General features: G+C 38.5%; 1 protein-coding gene across 1 annotated transcript; it reads left to right on the forward strand.

The window, feature by feature from the left end:
- Positions 1-7,873: 7,873 nt before the first annotated feature.
- Positions 7,874-12,465, forward strand: LOC121376759 (circumsporozoite protein-like). The gene is made up of 3 exons (XM_041504529.1): positions 7,874-7,905; positions 11,113-11,826; positions 12,355-12,465. The coding sequence occupies exon 2, from the start codon at positions 11,124-11,126 to the stop codon at positions 11,799-11,801; it is 678 nt and encodes a 225-aa protein (XP_041360463.1). The 5' UTR covers positions 7,874-7,905; positions 11,113-11,123; the 3' UTR covers positions 11,802-11,826; positions 12,355-12,465.
- The last annotated feature ends 10,958 nt before the right edge of the window (positions 12,466-23,423 follow it).

Genomic DNA, 23,423 nt, shown 5'->3' on the forward strand with positions numbered 1-23,423 from the left:
AAGGATTTAATTATCCCCTGCGCCAGTGCGTTAATATCTATGTATGTAACAGTCAACCTCGACATACATACAATATATAGATATTCATACATCAATACATATATATATATATAACCATATTACTAATTGATTTTATCTTCTATGTTACAAAACACAAAATCGAAAATTATTTTAGCAGACTACGTTAGGAAAAGACGTTAACGGTTCAAGCCAAACATCCGCCGATAAACGATCAATAAACGCCGAGATCTGTCGTCACGTGATAAAAGCGCCAACGCCCGACGTCACGGTGTCATTATCGAAGATCGTACGCCGATAGGCGATCTTATCGGAGCATGGTTTTAATTGGCTGACTGCAATTGCGCCATGTCTTTGTCACATCCAATCAAATCAACAGATGCGCGCGCTCTTTGAAGACAGTGGATATGACCTTCGTTTGAGTGCATAACATGGTAACTCAGAATGATCGTTACTCATTTTATTGTTAAAGAGAATTTTAAGCTGGCAGTGGAGAAGAAATTAAAACACAGGTGTTGCCATATCGGTGTGCGACAAACGGGCTTTGGGAAGGGGGTGGGGAGGGAAGGGGTGTAACTTGTTACAGAATGCTTTATGAAAATATTTTAAAGGGGATGTTTCGAAGTTGCATAATGTTTTAAATTATTAATTTTTGTTTTGTAGCATCACATTACAATTTCTGTATGACAAAACCGTTATGCACTTATCAAGACAATGCAAACGATGAAAGGAAGAAAGGGAATGTTTTATTTAACGACGCACTCAACACATTTTATTTACGGTTATATGGCGTCAGACATAATTATGGTTAAGGACCACACAGATTTTGAGAGGAAACACGCTGTCGCCACTACATGGGCTACTCTTTCCGATTAGCAGCAAGGGATCTTTTATTTCCGCTTCCCACAGGCAGGATAGCACAAACCATGGCCTTTGTTGAACCAGTTATGGATCACTGGTCGGTGCAAGTGGTTTACACCTACCCATTGAGACTTGCGGAGCACTCACTCAGGGTTTGGAGTCGCTATCTGGATTAAAAATCCCATGCCTCGACTGGGATCCGAACCCAGTACCTACCAGCCTGTAGATCGATGGCCTGAAAATATATTAAAGGGAATGTTTCGAAGTTGCATACTGTTTTAAATTGTTAATTTTAGTTTTTGTAGTAGCACATTACAATTTCTATATATCTGAATGACAAAACTGTTATCCACATATCAAGACCGTATCTCTGCACAATGCAGAGTCGAAAGGGCGATTAGGAAAACAGGGGTGATTCCACGAAACTCTGTCAAGTGTCTCGTCTATAGGAGAACAGCCACTCCTAAGGAGATTCTTTACTAGACAGTATTATGTCATCTTTCCTGCATCTATCAAAGAAGACTGCCACTCCCAAGGAGATTCTTTATCATCTTTCCTGAATCTCTCAAAAGAAGACTGCCACTCCCAGACAAGTTTGCTAAATCAAAATTAGAACACGACTGACTTCATTATAATAAATATAGCTGTCGTGACAGCCACTCGTAGATCACTAGCAGGTGTTCGTGAAAGTCCGTCACTTCATCGAAAACGATGAAAGAAAGGAAGGAAATGTTTTATTTAACGACGAACTCAACACATTTTATTTACGGTTATATGGCGTCGGACAAATGGTTAAGGACCATAAAGATATTGAGAGAGGAAACCCGCTGTCGCCACTTCATGGGCTACTCTTTTCGATTAGCAGCAAGGGATCTTTGATATGCACTATCCCACAGACAGGATAGCACATACCACGGCCTTTGGTATACCAGTTGTGGTGCACTGGCTGGAACGAGCAATAGCCCAATGAGCCCACCGACGGAGATCGGTCCCAGACCGACCGCGCTTCAAGAGAGCGCTCTACCACTGGGCTACGTCCAGCCCCTAACAAGGATAAGCGCCTTAAATAAGGGGCGGGTTGATCGCTGTTGATAGAGCGACGGATCCATTGGAGTTTTCCAGCCCCGCCCCCATAAACAATGAACAAATGCGCAAACATTTCATCAAAGCGATAAAAAGGGAAATGCACAAGTTCAAAATATGGAATAGCATCAGCCATAATTTTTTGTCAATGATGCATCGAATTTAGTAGATATAGCCTCCACATGTCTACCATAAAACTGTTTAAAGGGACATTCCCGAGTTTGCTCCATTGTAAGATGTTTCCAACAAATAAAATATTTCTACGATTAAATTTACATATAAAATATATTTTCTTGTTTAGAATATCAGTATGTGTATATTCAATGTGTTTCTGGTCGTCTTAATATTTGTAAGAAGCCCAAACTGGATTTTGTCTTCAAATTATTTCGTACGTACGAAAAAATTGTTTTTAGGAAATAAAATGAAATTTAACCTTTTACAAATATTAGAACGATTAGAAACACGTTTAATATACAGCCACTAATATTTTATACAAAAAAATATATATTTGATATGTAATTATAGTCGTCAAAAAGCCTCTGTTATTCGATAACATCTTAAAACTCAGGAATGTCCCTTTAATTTCCACAGGAGACCGTTGTCATCATAACCTTGATGGAACAACTTCTGTGCCAGACTGATGCGGCGTTGTTTGAAATCTGCATACAATAGGTATGCTGTGAGATATAATATCTTAGAAGTTGTGATATGTAGACACTAAAAGCTGGAGCAGAAGGTATATTGCTCGAGTTAATTATGCAAAGCTTATGTGTGGTATAGACTAATTTGCACTGTGTGCAAAAATACTGGCCTTGGTGGTGTCGTGATTAAGGCATCGGACATAAGGCTGGTAGGTACAGGGTTCGCAGCCAGAGCCAGTTTTAACGACTCAGTGGGTAGGTGTAAGGCCACTTCACCCTCTTTTCTCTCACTAACCACTAAAAACTAACAAGTAACCTACTGTCCTGAACAGACAGCACAGATATCTGTGTGGTCCTTAAAGGGACATTCCCGAGTTTGCTACATTGTAAAATGTTTCCGACTAATAAAAATATTTCTACGATTAAACTTACATATTAAAAATATTTTCTTGTTTAGTATGCCAGTGTTTGTATATTCAATGTGTTTCTGGTCGTCGTAATATTTGTAAGAAGCCCAAACTAGATTTTGTCTTCAAATAATTTTAGAAAATAACTTTTTTTGGAAATAAAATGAAATTTAACGCAGTACAAATATTAGAACGATCAGAAACACGTTTAATATACAGCCACTAATATATTATGCAGAAATATATATTTAATATGTAATTACAATCGTTAAAAAGTCTCTGTTAGTCGATTTTACATGTTAAGAATTGCAGAAAACTCAGGAATGTCCCTTTAACCATATGTCCGATGCCATGTAACCGTAAATAAAATGTGTTGAGTGCGTCGTTAAATAAAACATTTCATTTCGTTTCACCCACAAATGACTATAACAAAAGTAGAGTTTGAACTTAAACTAACGAGTCAAGGACGGTCCAACAAAATTAAATATTATTCAGTGCTTTGAATATTCAATTCCTCTTCTTTTTTTTTTAGTAAAGTTTGTTTTGCTTAACGACACCACTGGAGCACATTGATTAATCGTCGACTATTGGATGTCAAACATATGGTTATTCTGACACGTAGTCATCAGACGAAACCCGCTACATTTTTCCTAATGAAGCAAGGGATCTTTTATATGCACTTTCCCACAGACAGAAAAACACATACCACGGCCTTTGTCCAGTGGTGGTGCACTGGCTGGAACGAGAAAAAAAAAAACAATCAGTCAAATGGGTCCACCGAGGTGGTTCGATCCTGCGACGCAAGCATCTCAAGCGAGCACTCAACCGACTGAGCTAAATCCCGTCCCGTTTTTTTTAGAATAATGCTTAATAATAAATAAATAAATAACTTTTTTGCAATGCACCCAATAGCCGATGTGTATATTTGTGCCGGGGTGTCGTTAAACATTCATTCATTCATTCATTCATTCATTCATCCATCCATCCATCCATCAATTCATTCATTCATTCATTCATTCATTCATTCATTCATTCATTCATTCATTCATTCATCCATCCATCCATCCATTCATTCATTCATTCATTCATTCATTCATTCATTCATACATCCATCCATCCATCCATTCATTCATTCATTCATTCATCCATCCATTCATCCATTCATTCATTCATTCATTTTTGCAATGTCCCTTTAATTCATTTGCCTAGATGATATATCATTTCTACAGTAGTCTGTGTCACCAAAAGGCATATATGCGTGGACAGAGTAGCTGCTTGAATCAAGGAAGCACGGAAATGTCTTATTTAACGACGCACTCAACACATTTCATTTACGGTTATATGGCGTCGGACATACAGTTAAGGACCACACAGATATTGAGGTAGGAAACCCGCTGTCGCCACTTCATGGGCTACTCTTTTCGATTAGCAGCATGGGATCTTTCATATGTACCATCCCATAGACAAGATAGCACATTCCACGGCCTTTGATGTACCAGTCATGGTCCACTGGCTGGAACGAGAAATAACCCAATGAGCCCACCGACGGGGATCGATCCCAGACCGACCGTGCATCGGGTGGAGCGCTGTACCACTGGGCTATGTCCCGCCCCTTTTGTGTGAAGACACCATTATTACTTCAATCAGCTGCTATGTCCACATATTTTGTGCGAAACTAGGGGTGTTGTAAAGACATCTGGTTATACCGAAAATGAGCCATGAAAGGTACCATTTACTGCAGTTAATACTTTGATGTAGGTGTTGTAGTACTGATATGTATGGGTCATAGTTTGGTTGATATATTGCATATAGTGTTTTTTAACACAAACGGACGTTAACATGGTCGCCTATGGGATTTTAATTGGTATAGTCCAACCTGTATGCCTTCTGATGACACATCATGGTGGCACATTTTTATATTATTATTATTATTTTTTTTTTTTTTTAGACGTAGCAAGTCTGTAGCAATGAACCAGTAACCGCGTCACCCCTATCCAACTTCCCCACGCCAACGCAAAAACCATGTCCCATACCCTTCAGAACGATATTTAACTCTTTTTTTTAAAATTTCGTAATCTTTGCGCCAGGTGCGAGCGCGTTTTCCCCCCAATTTAATTAAGTTAAACTGTTGACGCTGAGAGTAAACGTATAGACGTTATCGCGTTCTCGCGTCCATACATCATGGCGGTGACACAAAACGATGGAAATCGGCGAAACAAATGTAAAATATTCTCTATCTCGCTCGTCATCGGTGCGCCGCTAATGTGGAGTGATGGACATGGGCGAAATAGAGATACAGTCAGCCCACCTCGCTTTAGGTTGCCTGGTACCAAAGAAGAAAGTTCCGGGTCAAAGTTCGCGGTTGAAATATTTTGCGGCTCTGATTGGTGTGACATTGATTATGTGTGCGAATATTATTATTCATTGCCAATAAATAAATAAACTTTTATTTGTTATACGGTTGTTAAAAAAGATAAAAGATAAAACAAAGTTAGTATGCAGTGTAGGTTGAAAGCATTGTACCCCCCAAAATGGAAATGATTTTCAGCAAAAATGAGGATTATTAATACAAAAAAAGAGAAGATATATGAACACCTGTTTTCTTGCAGGTGCATTAGTTGTGGCATGCCACACTTTTTTTTAGCGAACATTATCGGCAGTAAGATTTGATTTGGGTTTTTCTTCAGAATGTATTTTACCAAATTTGAGAGTATCGTCTTAAATTTCGAGTAAAAACAGCCTCAGCTTTGATTGGCAGTAATTTGTGGAAATACTAAATATATTCCCAGTAATTTAATATATTTTTTATTTAGTAGATATTTGTGGTGCAGTAAAATCCATGGAATGTTCAGTTAAAAGGAATACTAATAATGAAAATAAGTAAATAATAATAATAAAAAAAAAAATAAAAAAAAAATAATAATAATAACAATAAAAAAATAAAAAATGTAAGTGCGTTTGTTTGAGGAAATGATTGTCGTTAATAATAATAATAATACTAATCATAATACTAATAATAAAATAAAATAAAATAAAATAAAATAAAATAAAATAATAATAATAAAACATTCTTTAAATCTCGCAACAATGTAACAAGCGATTTTCTTGGATGTAGATTAAATGCGAGATGTCACACGGTGTAAAGGTGTACTGCATGAATGTCTTTCAGTTTTATTAGAAAATGTTAACATCATCGGCATCGGAAATTGATTTGGTCCACGAGAACCTGCACGCCAAATTTCCGTTTTCCATACCATTGTAGTCGTTTGGTTATCTCCCTTCAATCGAGTAATCCAAGCTTGATAAAGTAGGACATTTGTATTGAGAAGTCAAACGAGTAGGAAGTGTAAAAATAGTTTTAGGAGGAATAATAGCAACATTAATAATAATAATAATAATAATAATAATAATAATAATAATAAATAATAATAATGTTACTAATGCTAATGATGGTGATTATGATGAAACGGAAGGAAGGAAATGTTTTATTTAACGACGCACTCAACACATTCTATTTACGGTTATATGGCGTCGGACCACACAGATATTGAGAGAGGAAACCCGCAGCGCTGTCGCCACTTCATGGGCTACACTTTTCGATTAGCAGCAAGAGATATTTTATATGCACCATCCCACAAACAGGATAGTACATATCATGGCTTTGTTACACCACTTGTGGAGCACTGGTTGGAACGAGAAATAGCCCAATGGGCTCACCGACAGGGATCGATCCTAGATCGATCGCGCATCAAGCGAGCGCTGTACCACTGGGCTACGTCCCGTCCCTCCCCCTGATTGTGATGATGATGATAATAACAGTGATGATTATGATGATAATAACAGTGATGATTATGATGATAATAACAATGATGATTATGATGATAATAACAGTGATGATTATGATGATAATAACAGTGATGATTATGATGATAATAACAGTGAAGATTATGATGATGATAACAGTGATGATTGTGATGATGATAACAGTGATGATTATGATGATGATAACAGTGATGATTATGATGATGATAACAGTGATCATTATGATGATCATAACAGTGATGATTATGATGATGATAACAGCGATGATTATGATGATGATAACAGTGATGATTATGATGATGATAACAGTGATGATTATGATGATAATAACAGTGATGATTATGATGATGATAATAACAGTGATGATTATGATAATAACAGTGATGATTATGATGATGATAATAACAGTGATGATTATGATGATGATAATAACTGATGATTATGATGATAATAACAATGCTAGTGATGCTGATGGTGGTGGTGGTAGTGATGATGATGATGATGATGATGTTGATGTTGATGTTGATGTTGATGTTGATGTTGATGATGATGATGATGATGGTGGTGATGGTGGTGGTGGTTATGATAATGATGATGAAGATGATTGTGGTGGTGATGATAATGATAATGATGATGATGGTGGTTGTGGTGATATAATAATGATGAAGAAGATAATATAGTTAAATACTGATGAGGATGATGATAATGATAATGACGACGACGACAACGATAATTATTATTATTACTATTGTTTTTATTATTATTATTGTTTTTTAAAATTATTATTATTATTATTATATTTTTAACCTACTCGTATCAGACACAGGACTTTTGTTGCCTATGGCTACGTTCTGTTTCCAATACAAATCTGCATAATTTCCTGCACGTGCCTCATTGAATATTCATATGGCCACTTGATTACTGTCACCCCGTGTTACAATATGTAGTTCAATGGTACATGTTTTCGTTACAATCAGATTGTCGGATAAACGATCAGTATAAATAATGTTCAGATGTTTGTGAGGAAAACATCCGTTTCCATTCTGAGAAGAGAAACGTTGTCGCTGTTGATGGTGAGTATATTATACGCTCAAAGTGAAAAATTTGTTTTGTTTAACGACACCACTAGAGCACATTGATTTGTTCATCATCAGCTTTTGGAAGTCAACCATTTGGTAATTTTTACATAGTCTTAGAGAGTAAACCCGCTTCATTTTCCGATTAGTAGCAAGGGATCTTTTGTATACATCACTTCACAAGGCCATGGTTTGTGCTATCCTGCCTGTGGGAAGCGCAAATAAAAGATCCCTTGCTGCCTGTCGTAAAAGAGTAGCCTATATGGTGACAGCGGGTTTCCTCTAAAAAAAAAAACCAGTGTCAGAATGACCATATGTTTCACGTCCAATAGCCGATGATAAGATTAAAAATCAATGTGCTCCAGTGGCGTCGTTAAATAAAACAAATTTTACTTTACTTTACTTTACCACTAGGCTACGTCCCGTCCTATGTTATACACTCAACAAAATTAATTTAGGTTCAGCAGACTTTTCGGTAATTAAATACAAATGTCATATTACTGTAGCAAATAACAGATGACTTCTAAATATTGTCTGAGTAAAATTTAAAGGGACTGTCTTGAGTTTGCAGCCATTGCGATAACAGAGCTTTGTTGGAGACTACTATTTCATACTAAATACATTTTCTTGTTTAGAATACCAGTGTCTGTACATCGAATGTGTTTCCGGTCGTATACTAATGTTTCTAGCATTCAGTTTTTACTTTAATTCATGATTTTTTATTTTTCGTACGTATAAAATTATTGTGAGGTAAAATCCAGCTTGGGCTACTACAAGCATTAGGACAACAACAAACACCTTGTAAATACAGACCTGATATTTTAAATAAGAAAATGTATTTGATTTGTATGTTACGTCATCGAAAAGGCTCTATTTGTCGGACATTTACAATGTTTAAGACGTAGTAGATATTTATGACATAATTTCTAAATTAAGTACCGGTATGGTAAAAAAGAAAACAAAAAGAGAAAAAAGTGCAGCTTCTTCCGTTGTAAGGTGATGATGACGTAGTATATTTTTTAATTTTAAACAAAATGACAAATATCGTTAAATATAAACGAATCAACGTGTATCGAATCCTAGTCTAATACGCATTTCCGTAGTGTTCATAAATCACTGGCGTATCCAGGATTTTATATTAGAGGACACCCATGATCGGCTTGGTGGGGGACAACCAGACTGTCTATGAGTAGTGTATGGGCGACAGGAAAATAAATATAAAAGGTGTCGGGGACGGGTGTGTGTGTGTGTGTGTGTGTGTGGGGGGGGTCATGGCCCCATCCCACGTCTACTCCAGTGTTATAAATGCTAGATAAACGTACCTTATTCGAAATAGGTGTAGATCGTATATACAAATATAATCCGTATCACGATAGTCAAGACTTATCTTATATAGAAATATAATACGTATCACAATGTGTAGGTCTTATATAGAAATGTAATACGTATCACGATGTGTAGGTCTTATATAGAAATATAATACGTATCACGATGTGTAGGTCTTATATATAAATGTAATACGTATCACGCTGTGTTAGTCTTATATAGAAATATAATACGTATCACGATGTGTAGGTCTTATATAGAAATATAATAGTATCACACTGTGTAGGTCTTATATAGAAATATAATACGTATCACGATGTGTAGGTCTTACAAAGAAATATAATACGTATCACGATGTGTAGGTCTTATATATAAATATAATACGTATCACACTGTGTAGGTCTTACATAGAAATATAATACGTATCACGATTTGTAAGTCTTATATAGAAATATAATACGTATCACGATGTGTAGGTCTTATATAGAAATATAATACGTATCACGATGTGTAGGTCTTATACAGAAATATAACACGTATCACGATGTATACGTATTATATAGAAATATAATATGTATACTATCACGATGTGTAAGTCTTATATAGAAATATAATACGTATCACGATTTGTAAGTCTTATATAGAAATATAATACGTATCACGATGTGTAGGTCTTATATAGAAATATAATACGTATCACGATGTGTAGGTCTTATACAGAAATATAACACGTATCACGATGTATACGTATTATATAGAAATATAATATGTATACTATCACGATGTGTAAGTCTTATATAGAAATATAATACGTATCACGATTTGTAAGTCTTATACATATATATAATACTTATCACGATATGTAAGTCTTATTTATAAATATAATACGTATCACGGTGCGTAGGTCGTACATAGATATATAATACGAATCGAAATACACAGATCGCAATACAATACGTATCACGATCCGTATATAGTATATATAAATATAATACGTATCATGATGCGTGGGTCGACCTATAATACGTATCAGGATACGTAGGCCGATATAATACGTATCAGGATACGTAACGTGATACTTATTTTTTGTCGTTAAATTACTTACATCATCTTGTTTAGGTTGTAAATTCTATCAATCCAGAAAACAATCCGGAAAAAATTATAGAAACTTAAAGAAAATTCTCTTCTTAACCGTTTAAGGAGTTTCATGATTTTCCGACGCCATATAAACGTAGATAAAAATGTGTTGAGTGCGTCGTTAAATAAATAGTTTTCTCTCATCCTCAGGTATATACATGTAGGACCGAGCTACCCCATGACAGAAAGCCATGTAAGAAATTTCTATCCTACATGGGATATCACGCGCACTCGTTTGGCATGAGATGGTGGCGTGAAGTCATTAGACACAGTTTTAAATTAATATTTTGTAATTAAAACCTTCATTATAAAAGATATCCTGTTAATTTGTAGTGTTAAACACATGAAACAAACACGGCAAGTATGATAGTGTAGTTTATCTAATCATAAAATGGTCAAATAAAAAAGTTACTTATTCAGCCATCTTTGTCTGTTCGTGAAAAATAATGGTATATTTATCGAATGAATGAGAGAAAAAGATTCCATCATATGCATTCATGTGGGATAGAAAAACTACACCCCAGGTCGAAATTTCCACCACCTCGGGTATACTTTTTCTAGCCCACATGATATATGATGGAGTCTTATATTCCTCCTTCCTTGCAAATATGATATGAATCTGGAAGCTCGTTTAATATCCTATAAATATCGGTATGTATCGCAATGTAAATGTCCTGCACTGATGCTTTGTATCGAGTCCCTCGTAATGCGATTCGATACTGTATCGTCATATCGTTGCAGCTCTAATCGCGATGTCTACGAAGTGGCTGATGATCGTTCTACTCGGGGGTTTCGTCTTGCTGTCTCTGTCTACTGACGCTACCTACCTTCCGGAAAAGAAGACGCCCAAATTGCCGAAAATATCAAAACAAAAACATTTAATAAAACTAGCCATTCATCTTGGCAAAAGCTACAACCATGCTACTTCTGACCTTGGCAACGGCGGCTATGATGACGTCTACAACGGCGATTACGTCAATAACGACTACGACTACCTACGCAGATTGTTGAACGGCTACCTGCGACCGCTGTGGCACTTCCTATACCGCCTGCGTCTACAGCTTCTTCGTCGCGTCTACGACGGCGACAACTTTCCATCTCGATACCCCACAGACCCCTACGACCCCACCGATCCCTTCGACCCTTCCGTGGACCCTAATGATCCCTTTAACCCTTCCGTGGACCCTAATGATCCTTACAACCCTTTCTATCCCAACGATCCTTTCAACCCTTTCGACCCAACAGATCCTTATGATCTGAATAACCCTGAGGATCCTACGGATCCCTATGACCCCAATGGCCCATTTGACCCCAATGACCCGCCCATCCAGCACTATGAGGCATTGTCCTTGAAGAAGTCCGCCAAACGAAAACGAACTGCCGATACATCAGAAGAATCAGAGGACAAAGGAACAAAAAAGAAACACTAAATCTCCAATGGGCGGAATATGTTTGGTAAGTCTACCTTTCATTCTGTTCTTTTGATTGAAAACATATTTTACATATTAAAGAAAACACGAGTAGCGAATTCTATTTATCTTAATAACTCTTCTAAAATAACATTTTAATTATTATTATTGCTGGTTTTTTGGGGTTTTTTTTGTTATTTGTTGTTGTTGTTGTTTTTTTGTTTTTGTTTTTTGTGGGGGTTTTTTTTTTTTTGGGGGGGGGGGGTTGGTAAATAAGGTCTCACTACACAGATCACTTCCGGGTGAGACTTGATTGATGGCGGTCCACTATAGTTCCTAATTGTGACACATGTTATGGTTCACATATTCACTTCTAGGAAATGGTGAAGAATTAAAACAATATGTATGGTTAATGGTAAACAAAAGAACACAACACCACCACCACCAACACATATCCAACAGTAACAAAAACATTCAAATATCTTTAATTTTGAAGAAAATGTTACATGAACTAAATTAAAGAAACGAACAGGCCTTATTTTAGTCTCTGTAACCGTATCACTTTGTTTTACAGGTAAATCCTAATTGTGCAGTCTGGGCAATGAAGAAATAACATCATGGAATGCTGGTCTTTACTGAAGAATTTCAAGGTCACGAGACATTAAAATTCGCACATTACACTGTTTTGAGTTGAGTTGTGTTGTGTTGTTTTATGTTGTGTTACGCTGTGTTGTGGGTGTTCCGGCTCGACATATTGAAATGTATACTGATGGAAAGAAATAAGGCATCACACAAACAGAAACAGCAAAAATAGTTAACGTTTGTTTTGCTTAACGACACCACTAGAGCACATAGATTTATTAATCATCGGCTATTGGGTGTAAAACATTTGGTAATTCTGACACGTAGTCATCAGAGGAAACCTTAATGCAGCAAGGGATATTTTATATGCACATTCCCAAAGACAGGAAAGCACATACCACGACCTCTGGTTGGAACAAGAAAAAAACCCAATCAGCTGAATGGATCCACCTTGCTACTAGTGGAAAATATAGCGGGTTTCCTCTCTAATTAAGACTATGTGTCAAAATTACCAAATGTTTGACATCCAATAACAGATGATTAATAAATCAATGTGCTCTAGTGGTGTCGTTAAACAAAACCAACTTTTTTTCTGCATCTTCTATATAATTTAACATGGACCAAGGGATATAACTGTGTTTAAAGTTTACAAACTTATTTTCTGGCGTTGCAACCCAGATGAAAGTTCAGTTCATGCGAGCGGTTCCTGGCGTTACGAAACGCTTGCTAGCCTTATTTAATTTTACAAATTTGCACTTAGAATCTATAAATAATGCCATAGAACAGTAACCAGCCGGGTCGTTAGCGAGTGTTAAACAAAATTTGTGAACTGAACGCAGTTCTAGGCTCCGTTCCACGAAGCGATTTTAGCGCTAAGACCACCCCAAGTGCATAAAATAATTATGCATTTAAAAGTGATCTTAGCGCTAACACTACCTCGAGCTAAGGCTGATTTATTCATCATCAGCTATTGGATGTCAAACATTAGCCAACTTTGACATAGCCTTAGAGACGAAACCCGCTACATTTAAAAAAAAATAGTAACAAAGGATTTTAAATGTGTACCATTCCACAGACAGGATTGTACATACCACGGACTTTGATATACCATTCGTGGTGCACTGGCTAGAACGAGAAATAACCCAATGGGTCCACCGACAGGGATCGATCCTAGACCGACCGCGCATAAGGCGAGCGCTTTACCACTGGACTACGTCACGTCCAGGTTAACGAAAGACGCTTCCCGTTATTTCTGATACGAGCAACTTAACCTTTTCATCCCTGACATTTTTTCTGATTTACTTTAAGGGTGAGGGATGGTAGTATTTAGCGGAAGGATTTAGCTCAGTGGGTTGAGTGCTCGCTTGAGGCACTTGCGTCGCAGGATCGAACCACCTCGGTGGATCCATTTAGCTGATTTTTTTTTTTCATTCCAATCATTGAAAAGGCCTGTTATGTGCTTTTCTTTCTGTGAGAAAGTGTATATAAAAAATCCCTGCTGCATTAGAAAAAAATATTTTTTTTCTCGTTCCAACCAGTGCACCACAACTGGTCAAAGGCCGTGGTATGTGCTTTCATCTCTGTGGGAAAGAATGAAAAAATGTAGCGGGTTTTCTCCCATGACTACGAGTCATAATTACCAAATGTTTGATACCCAATAGCCGATTATCAATTAATGTGCTCTGGTGTTGTTGTTAAACAAAACAAACTTTACCTTGCACAGGTTGACTGAAACGCTCTGTGTAGCAGTTTTACTAATTATACTATCGTCGTCTGTATGATTTCACTTCGTGGTATACATCTCGCTAGCCTTGTTTTATTAGAAAAAGAAGAAGTTTGTTTTGTTTAACGACACCACTAGAGCACATTGATTAATTAATCATCAGCTACTGGATGTCAAACATTTGGTAATCCTGATTCGTAGTCAACAGGGGAAAACCGCTACATTTTCCGAATGCAGTAAGTGATCTTTTATATGCACTCTTCCACAGACAGGAAAGCACATACCACCACCTTTGACCAGTTGTGATGCACTGGTTGGAATAAGAAAATAAAACAATCAGTTGAATGGATTCAGTGATGTGGTTCGATCCTGCGATACAAGCACCTCAAGCGAGCGCTCAACCGACTGAACTAAATCCCGCCCCCTTGTTTGATTAGTTTCTTACCTATAAATGATCAACGCGATATAACAGGAACCTTGACCTACGTTGGTGGTGAAGTGGTTAAGCCATCAGGTATAAAGTCGGTAGGTACTGGGTTCGTCTCCCTGTACCGGTTCTCACGCAGAGCGAGTTTAACATCTTGGTGTGCAGGTGTAACGACTAACAACTAACCCATTGACCTGCATAGATCTGATAGTATAGATAGCTGCGGGTGTGTGCCCAGAACAGCGTGTTTGAACCTACGTGGACATAACCACACAAATATCTGAAACAGGATCCAGTGATGTTGTTAACGAACCTTCTCAGTGGATCTACACTCTGGGCTTTTTCCCGTCCCAACCAGTGCACCTTAACTGGTCAAAGGCCGTGCTATGTGCTTTTCTGTCTGTGGTAAAGTGCATATAAAACATCCCTTGCTGCAAAACATAGCGAGTTTCCTCTGTTGACTACAACTCAGAATTATCAAAATGTTAGACTTCCAATAGCTGAACCGGCCTCGGTGGCGTCGTGGTTAGGCCATTGGTCTACAGGCTGGTAGGTACTGGGTTCGGATCCCAGTCGAGGCATGATATTTTTAATCCAGATACCGACTCCAAACCCCGAGTGAGTGCTCCGCAAGGCTCAATGGGTAGGTGTAAACCACTTGCACCGACCAGTGATTCATAACTAGTTCAACAAAGGCCATGGTGTGTGCTATCCGGCCTATAGGAAGCGCAGATAAAAGATCCCTTGCAGCCTGTCGTAAAAGAGTAGCCTATGTGGCGACAGCGGGTTTCCTCTAAAAACAGTGTCAGAATGACCATATGGTTGACGTCCAATAGCCGATAATAAGAAATCAATGTGCTCTAGTGGCGTCGTTAAATAAAAACAAACTTTTAGCAATAGCTGAAGATTAATTAATCAATGTGCTTTAGTGGTGTCGCTGAACAAAACAAACTTTTGTTTTCTTCCTCTCTATATTTTACATGGACCAAGGGACATAACTGTTGTTAAAGTTTACAAACTCTTATTTCCTGGAGTTGCAACCCAGATGAAAGTTCAGTTCACGCAAGCGGTTCCTGGCGTTACGAAACGCTTGCTAGCCTTATTTTTATGCACTTAGAATCTATAATTATGCCGTAGAACAGTAACCAGACGTGTCGTTAGCGAGTGTTAAAAACAAAATCTGTGAACTGAACGCAGGCCTGGGCCCCGTTCCACAATGCGATCTCAGCGCTAAGACCACCGTAAGTGTATACAATGGTTATGGACTTAAAGTGATTTTAGCTCTAAGACTACCTGAAATGCATAAAATAATTATGGACTTAAGGTGATCTTAGAGCTAAGATCGCTTTCTGGAAAGGGGCCTGGACTGCGTTCAGTTCACAGATTTTGTTTTTAACACGGCGATACGGATGTTAAAACAAGAAGGAAAAACAAATTGAACACATTAAGTTAATTAATCATCGGCTATTGATAATTTTAACCTGTTATGTAGTAGTCCTGCTACAGTTTGTTTTCATTAGTACCTACTGGTTGACTCTTCAAAAAGTAAAACATCTGACATTCCAGTTTCTGCCATTTGAACCTTAATTGGATATAAGCACGAAAATAAGTTAAAATGGAATGAAAATAATACAGGGGCCAAACAATTTATATGTCCTCCTTTATTAATTGTATTATTCAAAACGTCTTTAAGTGGGATGAATTAATTTAATATTTAAATTATATTTGCGTGCTTATATCCACACGTTCTGGGCACACACCTCAGCTATCTGGGCTGTCTGTCCAGGACTGTGGGTTAGTGGTTGGTGAGAGAGAAGAGGGTATAGTGGCCTTACACCTACCCATTGAGCCCTTCAGAACTCGCTCTGGATTGGAGCAGGTAGCGGGCTGCGAACCCTGTACCTACAAGCCTGTAGTCCGATGGCTTAAGATTGGTTGTCAGTCTGTTTACTTGCAGCTGTGGTCGTAAAGCAAAAAATACTTGGCTGATTGATATTTTGTTCTGCCGTTGATTTAACTCGTTTACTTTCGGCTTTCTTTACTTCTCTGTTACCGGCCTCAGTGGCGCAGTGGTTAAGCCATCGGTCTCCAGACTGGTCGGTACTTTTAATCCAGATACTGACTCCAAACCCTGAGTGAGTGCTCCGCAAGGCTCAGTGGGTAGGTGTAAACCACTTACACTGACCAGTGATCCATAACTGGTTCAGCAAAGGCCATGGTTTGTGCTATCCTGCCTGTGGGAAGCGCAAATATAAGATCCCTTGCTGCCTATCTTAAAAGAGTAGCCTATGTGGCGACAGCGGGTTTCCTCTGAAAAAAAACAAAAAAACCCCACAGTGTCAGAATGACCATATGTTTGACGTCCAATAGCCGATGACAAGATTAAAAATCAATGTGCTCCAGTGGCGTCGTTAAATAAAACAAACTTTACTTCTATATTATGTACAGCTTGAGTCGGCACTTACCAGCTTCTTGCGTTTGTCGCGTTTGTCATTATCCTTACGCATAGCTTGGTTCCTCATAAAAAGAAAATACTGTAAAATTCCGATATGCTTTTTGAAATCTTTCTTTGATGATAACACGTAGGTGGACCTCTGTAGTATTTCAATAACCCATTGGTTTGAAGCAACTTGTTATAAGTAGTACTAACTGACAACTGTGCAAGTGGTATGGTGCCACTTGTATAACAGCAACACGAGGTGGTGGTCAGGATAGGGACCATTAGTTGAACAATTTTGTGGTCGACGTATGTTGATTTTTTTTTACACGGTACAGTTGAGAGCACTCCCTAAAATTAGCAGTCACATGACCCTCTCGACAGTGTTGTATTTTACACAGAATGTATTCTGACATAGAAATTGTATTGAACTGCAAGGAGTAATTAATAATGGTGTTTGACCTTAACCGCGGAATGAAAATCTGGGTACACTTTGAATTTTCAACCGCTGAGGTCCTATTTGGGACACTGCTACCCAACAAGCGTTTTCAAACGCCAGGGACCGCTCGCATGAACTCCAGGGATGCAACTCCAGGAAATAAGAGTTTGTAAACGTTAAAAACAGTTACGTCCCTTGGTCCAATGTTGATCCTGATTACCTTTCTGTTTAGAACGCATCTTGATCGGATCGGGACCGGCCTCGGTGGCTTCGTGGCAGGCCATCGGTCTACAGGCTGGTAGGTACTGGGTTCGGATCCCAGTCGAGGCATGGGGTTTTTAATCCAGATACCGACTCCAAACCCTGAGTGAGTGATCCGCAAGGCTCAGTGGGTAGGTGTAAACCACTTGCACCGACCAGTGATCCATAACTGGTTCAACAAAGGCCATGGTTTGTGCTATCTTGCCTGTGGAAAGCGCAAATAAAAGATCCCTTGCTGCATGTCGTAAAAGAGTAGCCTATGTGGCGACAGCGGGTTTCCTCTCAAAATCTGTGTGGTCCTTAACCATATGTCTGACGCCATATAACCGTAAATAAAATGTGTTGAGTGCGTCGTTAAATAAAACATTTCTTTCTTTCTTGATCGGATCGGATAAGTTTTACCGTGCGTATATGCCTCTATAGCTTTACGCACGCCTGTCACGGGGGGGGGGGGGGGGGGGGGGGGGGGTAAGTTTGAGGTGGGCGCAGTTTGCAATAAAAATTTAGAAGTAGGTACTGAGACCTAGGCCAAAACCAGCTGACATAACCTGCACATGTCTGGAACAAAAACAAAAATTAAACCCCAAAATAAATTAGAGTGCTCGGCCGAAAAGGTTTTAAAGTGATTTGAGCAATTTTGACGGGCAATCAAATTAAAGTGTGTGGACTGTTTACAAAAACCAAAAAAAAAAGCCCATAATTTCTTGAATGACGGTCCAAATGTTTTTAAAGTCCAACGAGCCCTAAAAGGAGGTTACTTGTCCTAGATAGGGTTGCGTCTAACTCAGGGACGGGATCTTAGGGACGGGATCTTAGGTTGCGTCTAACTCAGGGACGGGACAAGGTGCTTCTTCGTGACCAAGTCGTTCATGACGACTTCGTATCCGGCGCCGCAGATCGTCTTAACAATCCTATGGACGGTGTGGCTATCCATCTCTGCCAATAGGATTGCTTAGCAGTACGTCTTCTGGCGCCGGTGGGTCACGATGAGTCCCGTCATGTTGTTCTGCAGCCCGAGTGTGTGGAGCTTGTAGTGGCATCCATCTGGCGTTGGCTTCCAGTTCTAATTGGAGAAGCTGCCCCTCATCATCGACGTGTTACGCGTCTTGAAGCAATTTCTAACAGATAATTTACCGGCCTCGGTGGCGTAGTGGTTAAGCTGGTATATATTGCAGCTTTTAAGAGTAAATGTGACTCCATGTGTTGTATTTGTATTTATGGCTGTCTTCGGTGGTTCTCCTTTTTTTATGTATAAGCGTGCTTTATATTTAAACAGTGCCTATTATTTATTAGATATATTATCGATATTTATTCACAATGGCTTTATGTACCGACTTTAGTATTTGTTCTTTAAACTGTCGAGGCATTGGCTCTTTTGAAAAACAAAAGGATGTTTTCAATTCTTTAAGGGCTAAATCGTATTCAATCTATATGTTACAAGATACTCACTTTGCAAAGGAAAAAGAACCTGTTATAAGATCCATTTGGGGTGGTGATTGTATTTTTAATAGTAATAATAGTCGTTCTCGTGGAGTCGCCATCTTATTTAATAACAATTTTGGTTATAAAACACATAGGTATTATGCAGATAACAATGGTAACTTGTTGATTATAGATATTACAATTAAAGATTTTCGATTTGCCCTAGTGAATTTATATGGACCTAATAGTGACAAGCCTAATTTCTTCACAACTGTTACGGATGAAATTAAAGGAATTTGGTAATAATTATTATTTAGTTGTTGGTGATTTTAACCTTATTTTGCAAAAATCATTCGATGCTTATAATTATCAAAATATAAATAATCCTCGAGCCAAATGATGGGTGAACTAGATCTGGTTGATGTATGGCGCGATCATAATCCCGATGTCCAACAGTTTACACGGACAAATCCCCTTAAACAAGCTAGGCTTGGCTGGGTTTTTTTTTTTTTTTTTCTTGTTTTTTTTTTTTTTTGGGGGGGGGGGGGGGGTTATCTCACAAAACTTGAATTGTTTAGTTATTGACACAAATATAACTTCAGGCTACTCTTTGATAAGCTAAAAAAGTAACTTAACTAACCAACAAAAAAGTAATACTTATTGGGAATTTAATAACTCTCTACTGGGTGGACCGGCCTCGGTGGCATCGTGGTTAAGCCATCGGTCTACAGGCTGGTAGGTACTGGGTTCGGATCCCAGTCGAGGCATGGGATTTTTAATCCAGATACCGACTCCAAACCCTGAGTGAGTGCTCTGCAAGGCTCAATGGGTAGGTGTAAACCACTTGCACCGACCAGTGATCCATAACTGGTTCAACAAAGGCCATGGTTTGTGCTATCCTGCCTGTGGGAAGCACAACTAAAAGATCCCTTGCTGCTAATCGGAAGAGTAGCCCATGTAGTGGCGACAGTGGGTTTCCTGTCAAAATCTGTGTGGTCCTTAACCATATGTCTGACGCCATATAACCGTAAATAAAATGTGTTGAGGGCGTCGTTAAATAAAACATTTCTTTCTTTCTCTACTGGGTGATAAAGAATACGTAAAGGTGTTCAGAGAAGTAATTTCCAACGTAGTGCAACAATATGCAGCCAAACAAAATTAACAAATATGTCTAGACGATATATCTCAATCTGAAAGTCAATTTACCATCAATGATCAGTTGTTTATGGAAATGTTGCTTATGGAGATGTTGCTTATGGAAATGTTGCTTATGGAGATCCGGGGTAAAACAATTTCTTATGTCTCATTTAAAAAGGAAGAAACAAATAAACTTGAAGAAAATTTAGACGTGGAAATAAATGAATTGGAAAATAGCAGGCAATATTGACTTTGATCTGCTAGAAGCTAAAACACCAACAACAAGAGTTAGAAAATAAAAGAATGAATGAATGAATGTTTAACGACACCCCAGCACGAAAAATACATCGGCTATTGGGTGTCAAACTATGGTAATGCAAATAAATAAAGTGATGATCAACATCAATATAAAAATTCAAGACTTAAACAAAAACAGTGTAAAGAATTGTGCAAAAACACAAATATCACAGAATTTTTACGGATACTGAATTTTACTCAAAACTTAAATTTTGTGCTGTATTGGCCATTCTCAAAGAGAATGTTACACCCCTGCACCACGGTGAGGAAAATAAAAGAAGGAAAAAGATGGAAGATACGCTACAGAGCCAAATGGATCGACACGGGAGAGAAAATGAATAAATATTTTTGCAATTTAGAAAACAGAAACTTTATTAGCAAATCTATGACCAAAATTGTATCAGACAATTTTACTATTGTAACAGACACAAGATGTATATGTAAAGAAGCTAAGAAATCTAATTAAAATTAGCTCTACTGGTCTACCAGTAGATCTAACAGCATTGCGTGGACCCCCATGTCCAGGTGACATTTGATCTATAAATAACAGTTTAAATATCGACCAATTACAATTCGCCTTTGATAGCGTTATTCGGGAGCATACAAATTCTAAAAATATCGGGCAAGACTATTTATGCAATAGGCAAACTTGTTGGTCTATTTCAACATTGAAAAAAAACATGGGGAAAAGTGCAGTAATAAACTCTGGATTGTATACTAGTATAAACAGATTTTATGGCTATACCATCACGGTGGGTTTTTTCGTCTTGAACCGAATTTTATATTCCATTTTATATTGAACTTAGTTTCCGGCATACCCGACTCATTTCGTATACCCTCGGCATAATCCCGAATGTTTTCAAATTCTTTTCAAATCACTGGCATGATTTTGCAAGTAAGGTTTTGATTGGTCGAATGAAAGGTCAACTGGACATGAGCTCCAATGGGCTGCTGATAGATTCAAATGTAATAGTGGAGATAATTTTAATTAGATTGGAAGCTAAGAAATTTTATAAAACGTTGGTTTCGTCAAAAGAACATTTAATCCTAAAGTACGATCTTGCCAGTTAATCTCCCCCCCCCCCCCCCCCCCCCCCCGACACACACACCACCACCACCCAACAAATGGGAGCCCGTACGCTTATGAGCGAGTATTGCGAAATTTTGAAGACAGGTATAATCCGTTGAACAAAATTTAATGACGCCAAGTTCGTTAAACGATATTGAATTATAGGTGGGTTTTGTGTTGAATTATCACAAACTGCAGGTTCTGTTGATTCTTGTTTCTATTTACAGCGTACACGAACAAAAGCCCTAAAATACATAATATAACAATAGTAAATACTATGTTTAACATTTTCATATAATCTATATACATATAAATTATGGAAAAATTCCTAAATAAGTGGGCGGATTTGTATGGAAGTTGTACAAATAACTCATTGGGTTATTATGCATTATACTCTGAATCCACACTCAATGGAGTGTGATAGGGAGCGGCGTATGGCAAGAGAATGAAAATCACCAAAAGCCCGTGCAAAAGCACGATTCGGACGAAGTCGGGGGTATCCCAAAACAGTAAGGAATTGGCTGAGAGAGGCCAATCTCGTTGCGCGTCGTCCCTACGTTGGTCTCCCTCTGACGCCATTAAGTTGACAACGTCGGATGAATTGGCTGCATGCACATGCACCGGGAAGGTTCCGCATGATGCAATCGAGGTGTGTACTGTTCACGGATGAATCAAGTTTCACACTTTTCCGGTCGGACGGGCGACGTCGCGTGTATCGATGTCATGGGGATAGATTTGCCGACGCTTCCGTTGATGAGAGGGACAGATTTGGGGGTGGCTCAGTCGTGGTCTGGGGTGGAATTCCCCATGGGTTGAAAACGCCTTTGGTGGTCATCGCTGAGAACCTGACAGCCGTCCGATACAGGGATGAGATCCTGCAGCCTCACGCCGTGTCCTTCGACCAGCAAAACAACCTGACATTGCAACAAAACAACGCGAGGCCGCATGTTGCAAGAGTGTGTAGGGACTTCCTTGCAGCGAACAACATCGTCCTCCTCGACTGCCCCGCTTACAGCCCCGATCTGTCCCCCATCGAGTACTTGTGGGATCAGTTTGGACAGGAGAGTGAGTAATCGTCCAAACCCACCCATCACCCTTGCCCAGCTCAGAGATGCCTTAGTGGAATAACATTCCAATGAGGAGTGTGAATGCCTTGATGAATTCCATGACCAGGACGGTCAGGGCAGCTACACAGGCACGGGGTGGTCACACACGGTACTAGTGAGACCAGTGAGAGTAGTGGACTCATACACAGATTAACGAGGATTAAACGACATGTGACGGATACTAATGAATTGTTACCATGAGTGTTTGGCTTTCAATTATAGGGGGGTACCCTCATTTGCAATCGGATTATGTTGCCATTTTCTTTCACATTTGGATAAAAAAAAATTGACAGCATTATCATTAGTGTCCGTCCTTCATAGTTGCATGCATGTAGTACAATTGTACATATCGTGTCATACAATTTGATCTGCTGGCTTTAAAGTTGACCCGACGTTTCTTTTTCCTTTCAGTATATATATATATATATATATATATATATATATATATATATATATATATATATACAAGGCCGTAGCTAGCATGCCCCCCCCCCCCCACCCACCCCAGAAAAATATCGGAAAGCATTATAAAAACTTAAAAACTGGTGTTTTAGTCTATTAACTACTCAGCTGCCCTCTGCCCCCCCCCCCCCCCCCCAACAAACAATCCTAGCTACGGCCCTGATATATATATATATATATATATATATATATATATATATATATATATATATATATATATTGTTGTGGCCGCGTCCCTAGGATATCAACATTGTCCAGAGAATATAAATAACATCCACAGA

Source organism: Gigantopelta aegis, chromosome 7 (genome assembly GCF_016097555.1).
Source record: "Gigantopelta aegis isolate Gae_Host chromosome 7, Gae_host_genome, whole genome shotgun sequence".
Taxonomy (NCBI): domain Eukaryota; kingdom Metazoa; phylum Mollusca; class Gastropoda; order Neomphalida; family Peltospiridae; genus Gigantopelta; species Gigantopelta aegis.

Bases quoted from the DNA above. Each gene is read 5' to 3' on its own strand.
- LOC121376759 (XM_041504529.1), top strand. From the start codon at position 11,124: ATGTCTACGAAGTGGCTGATGATCGTTCTACTCGGGGGTTTCGTCTTG.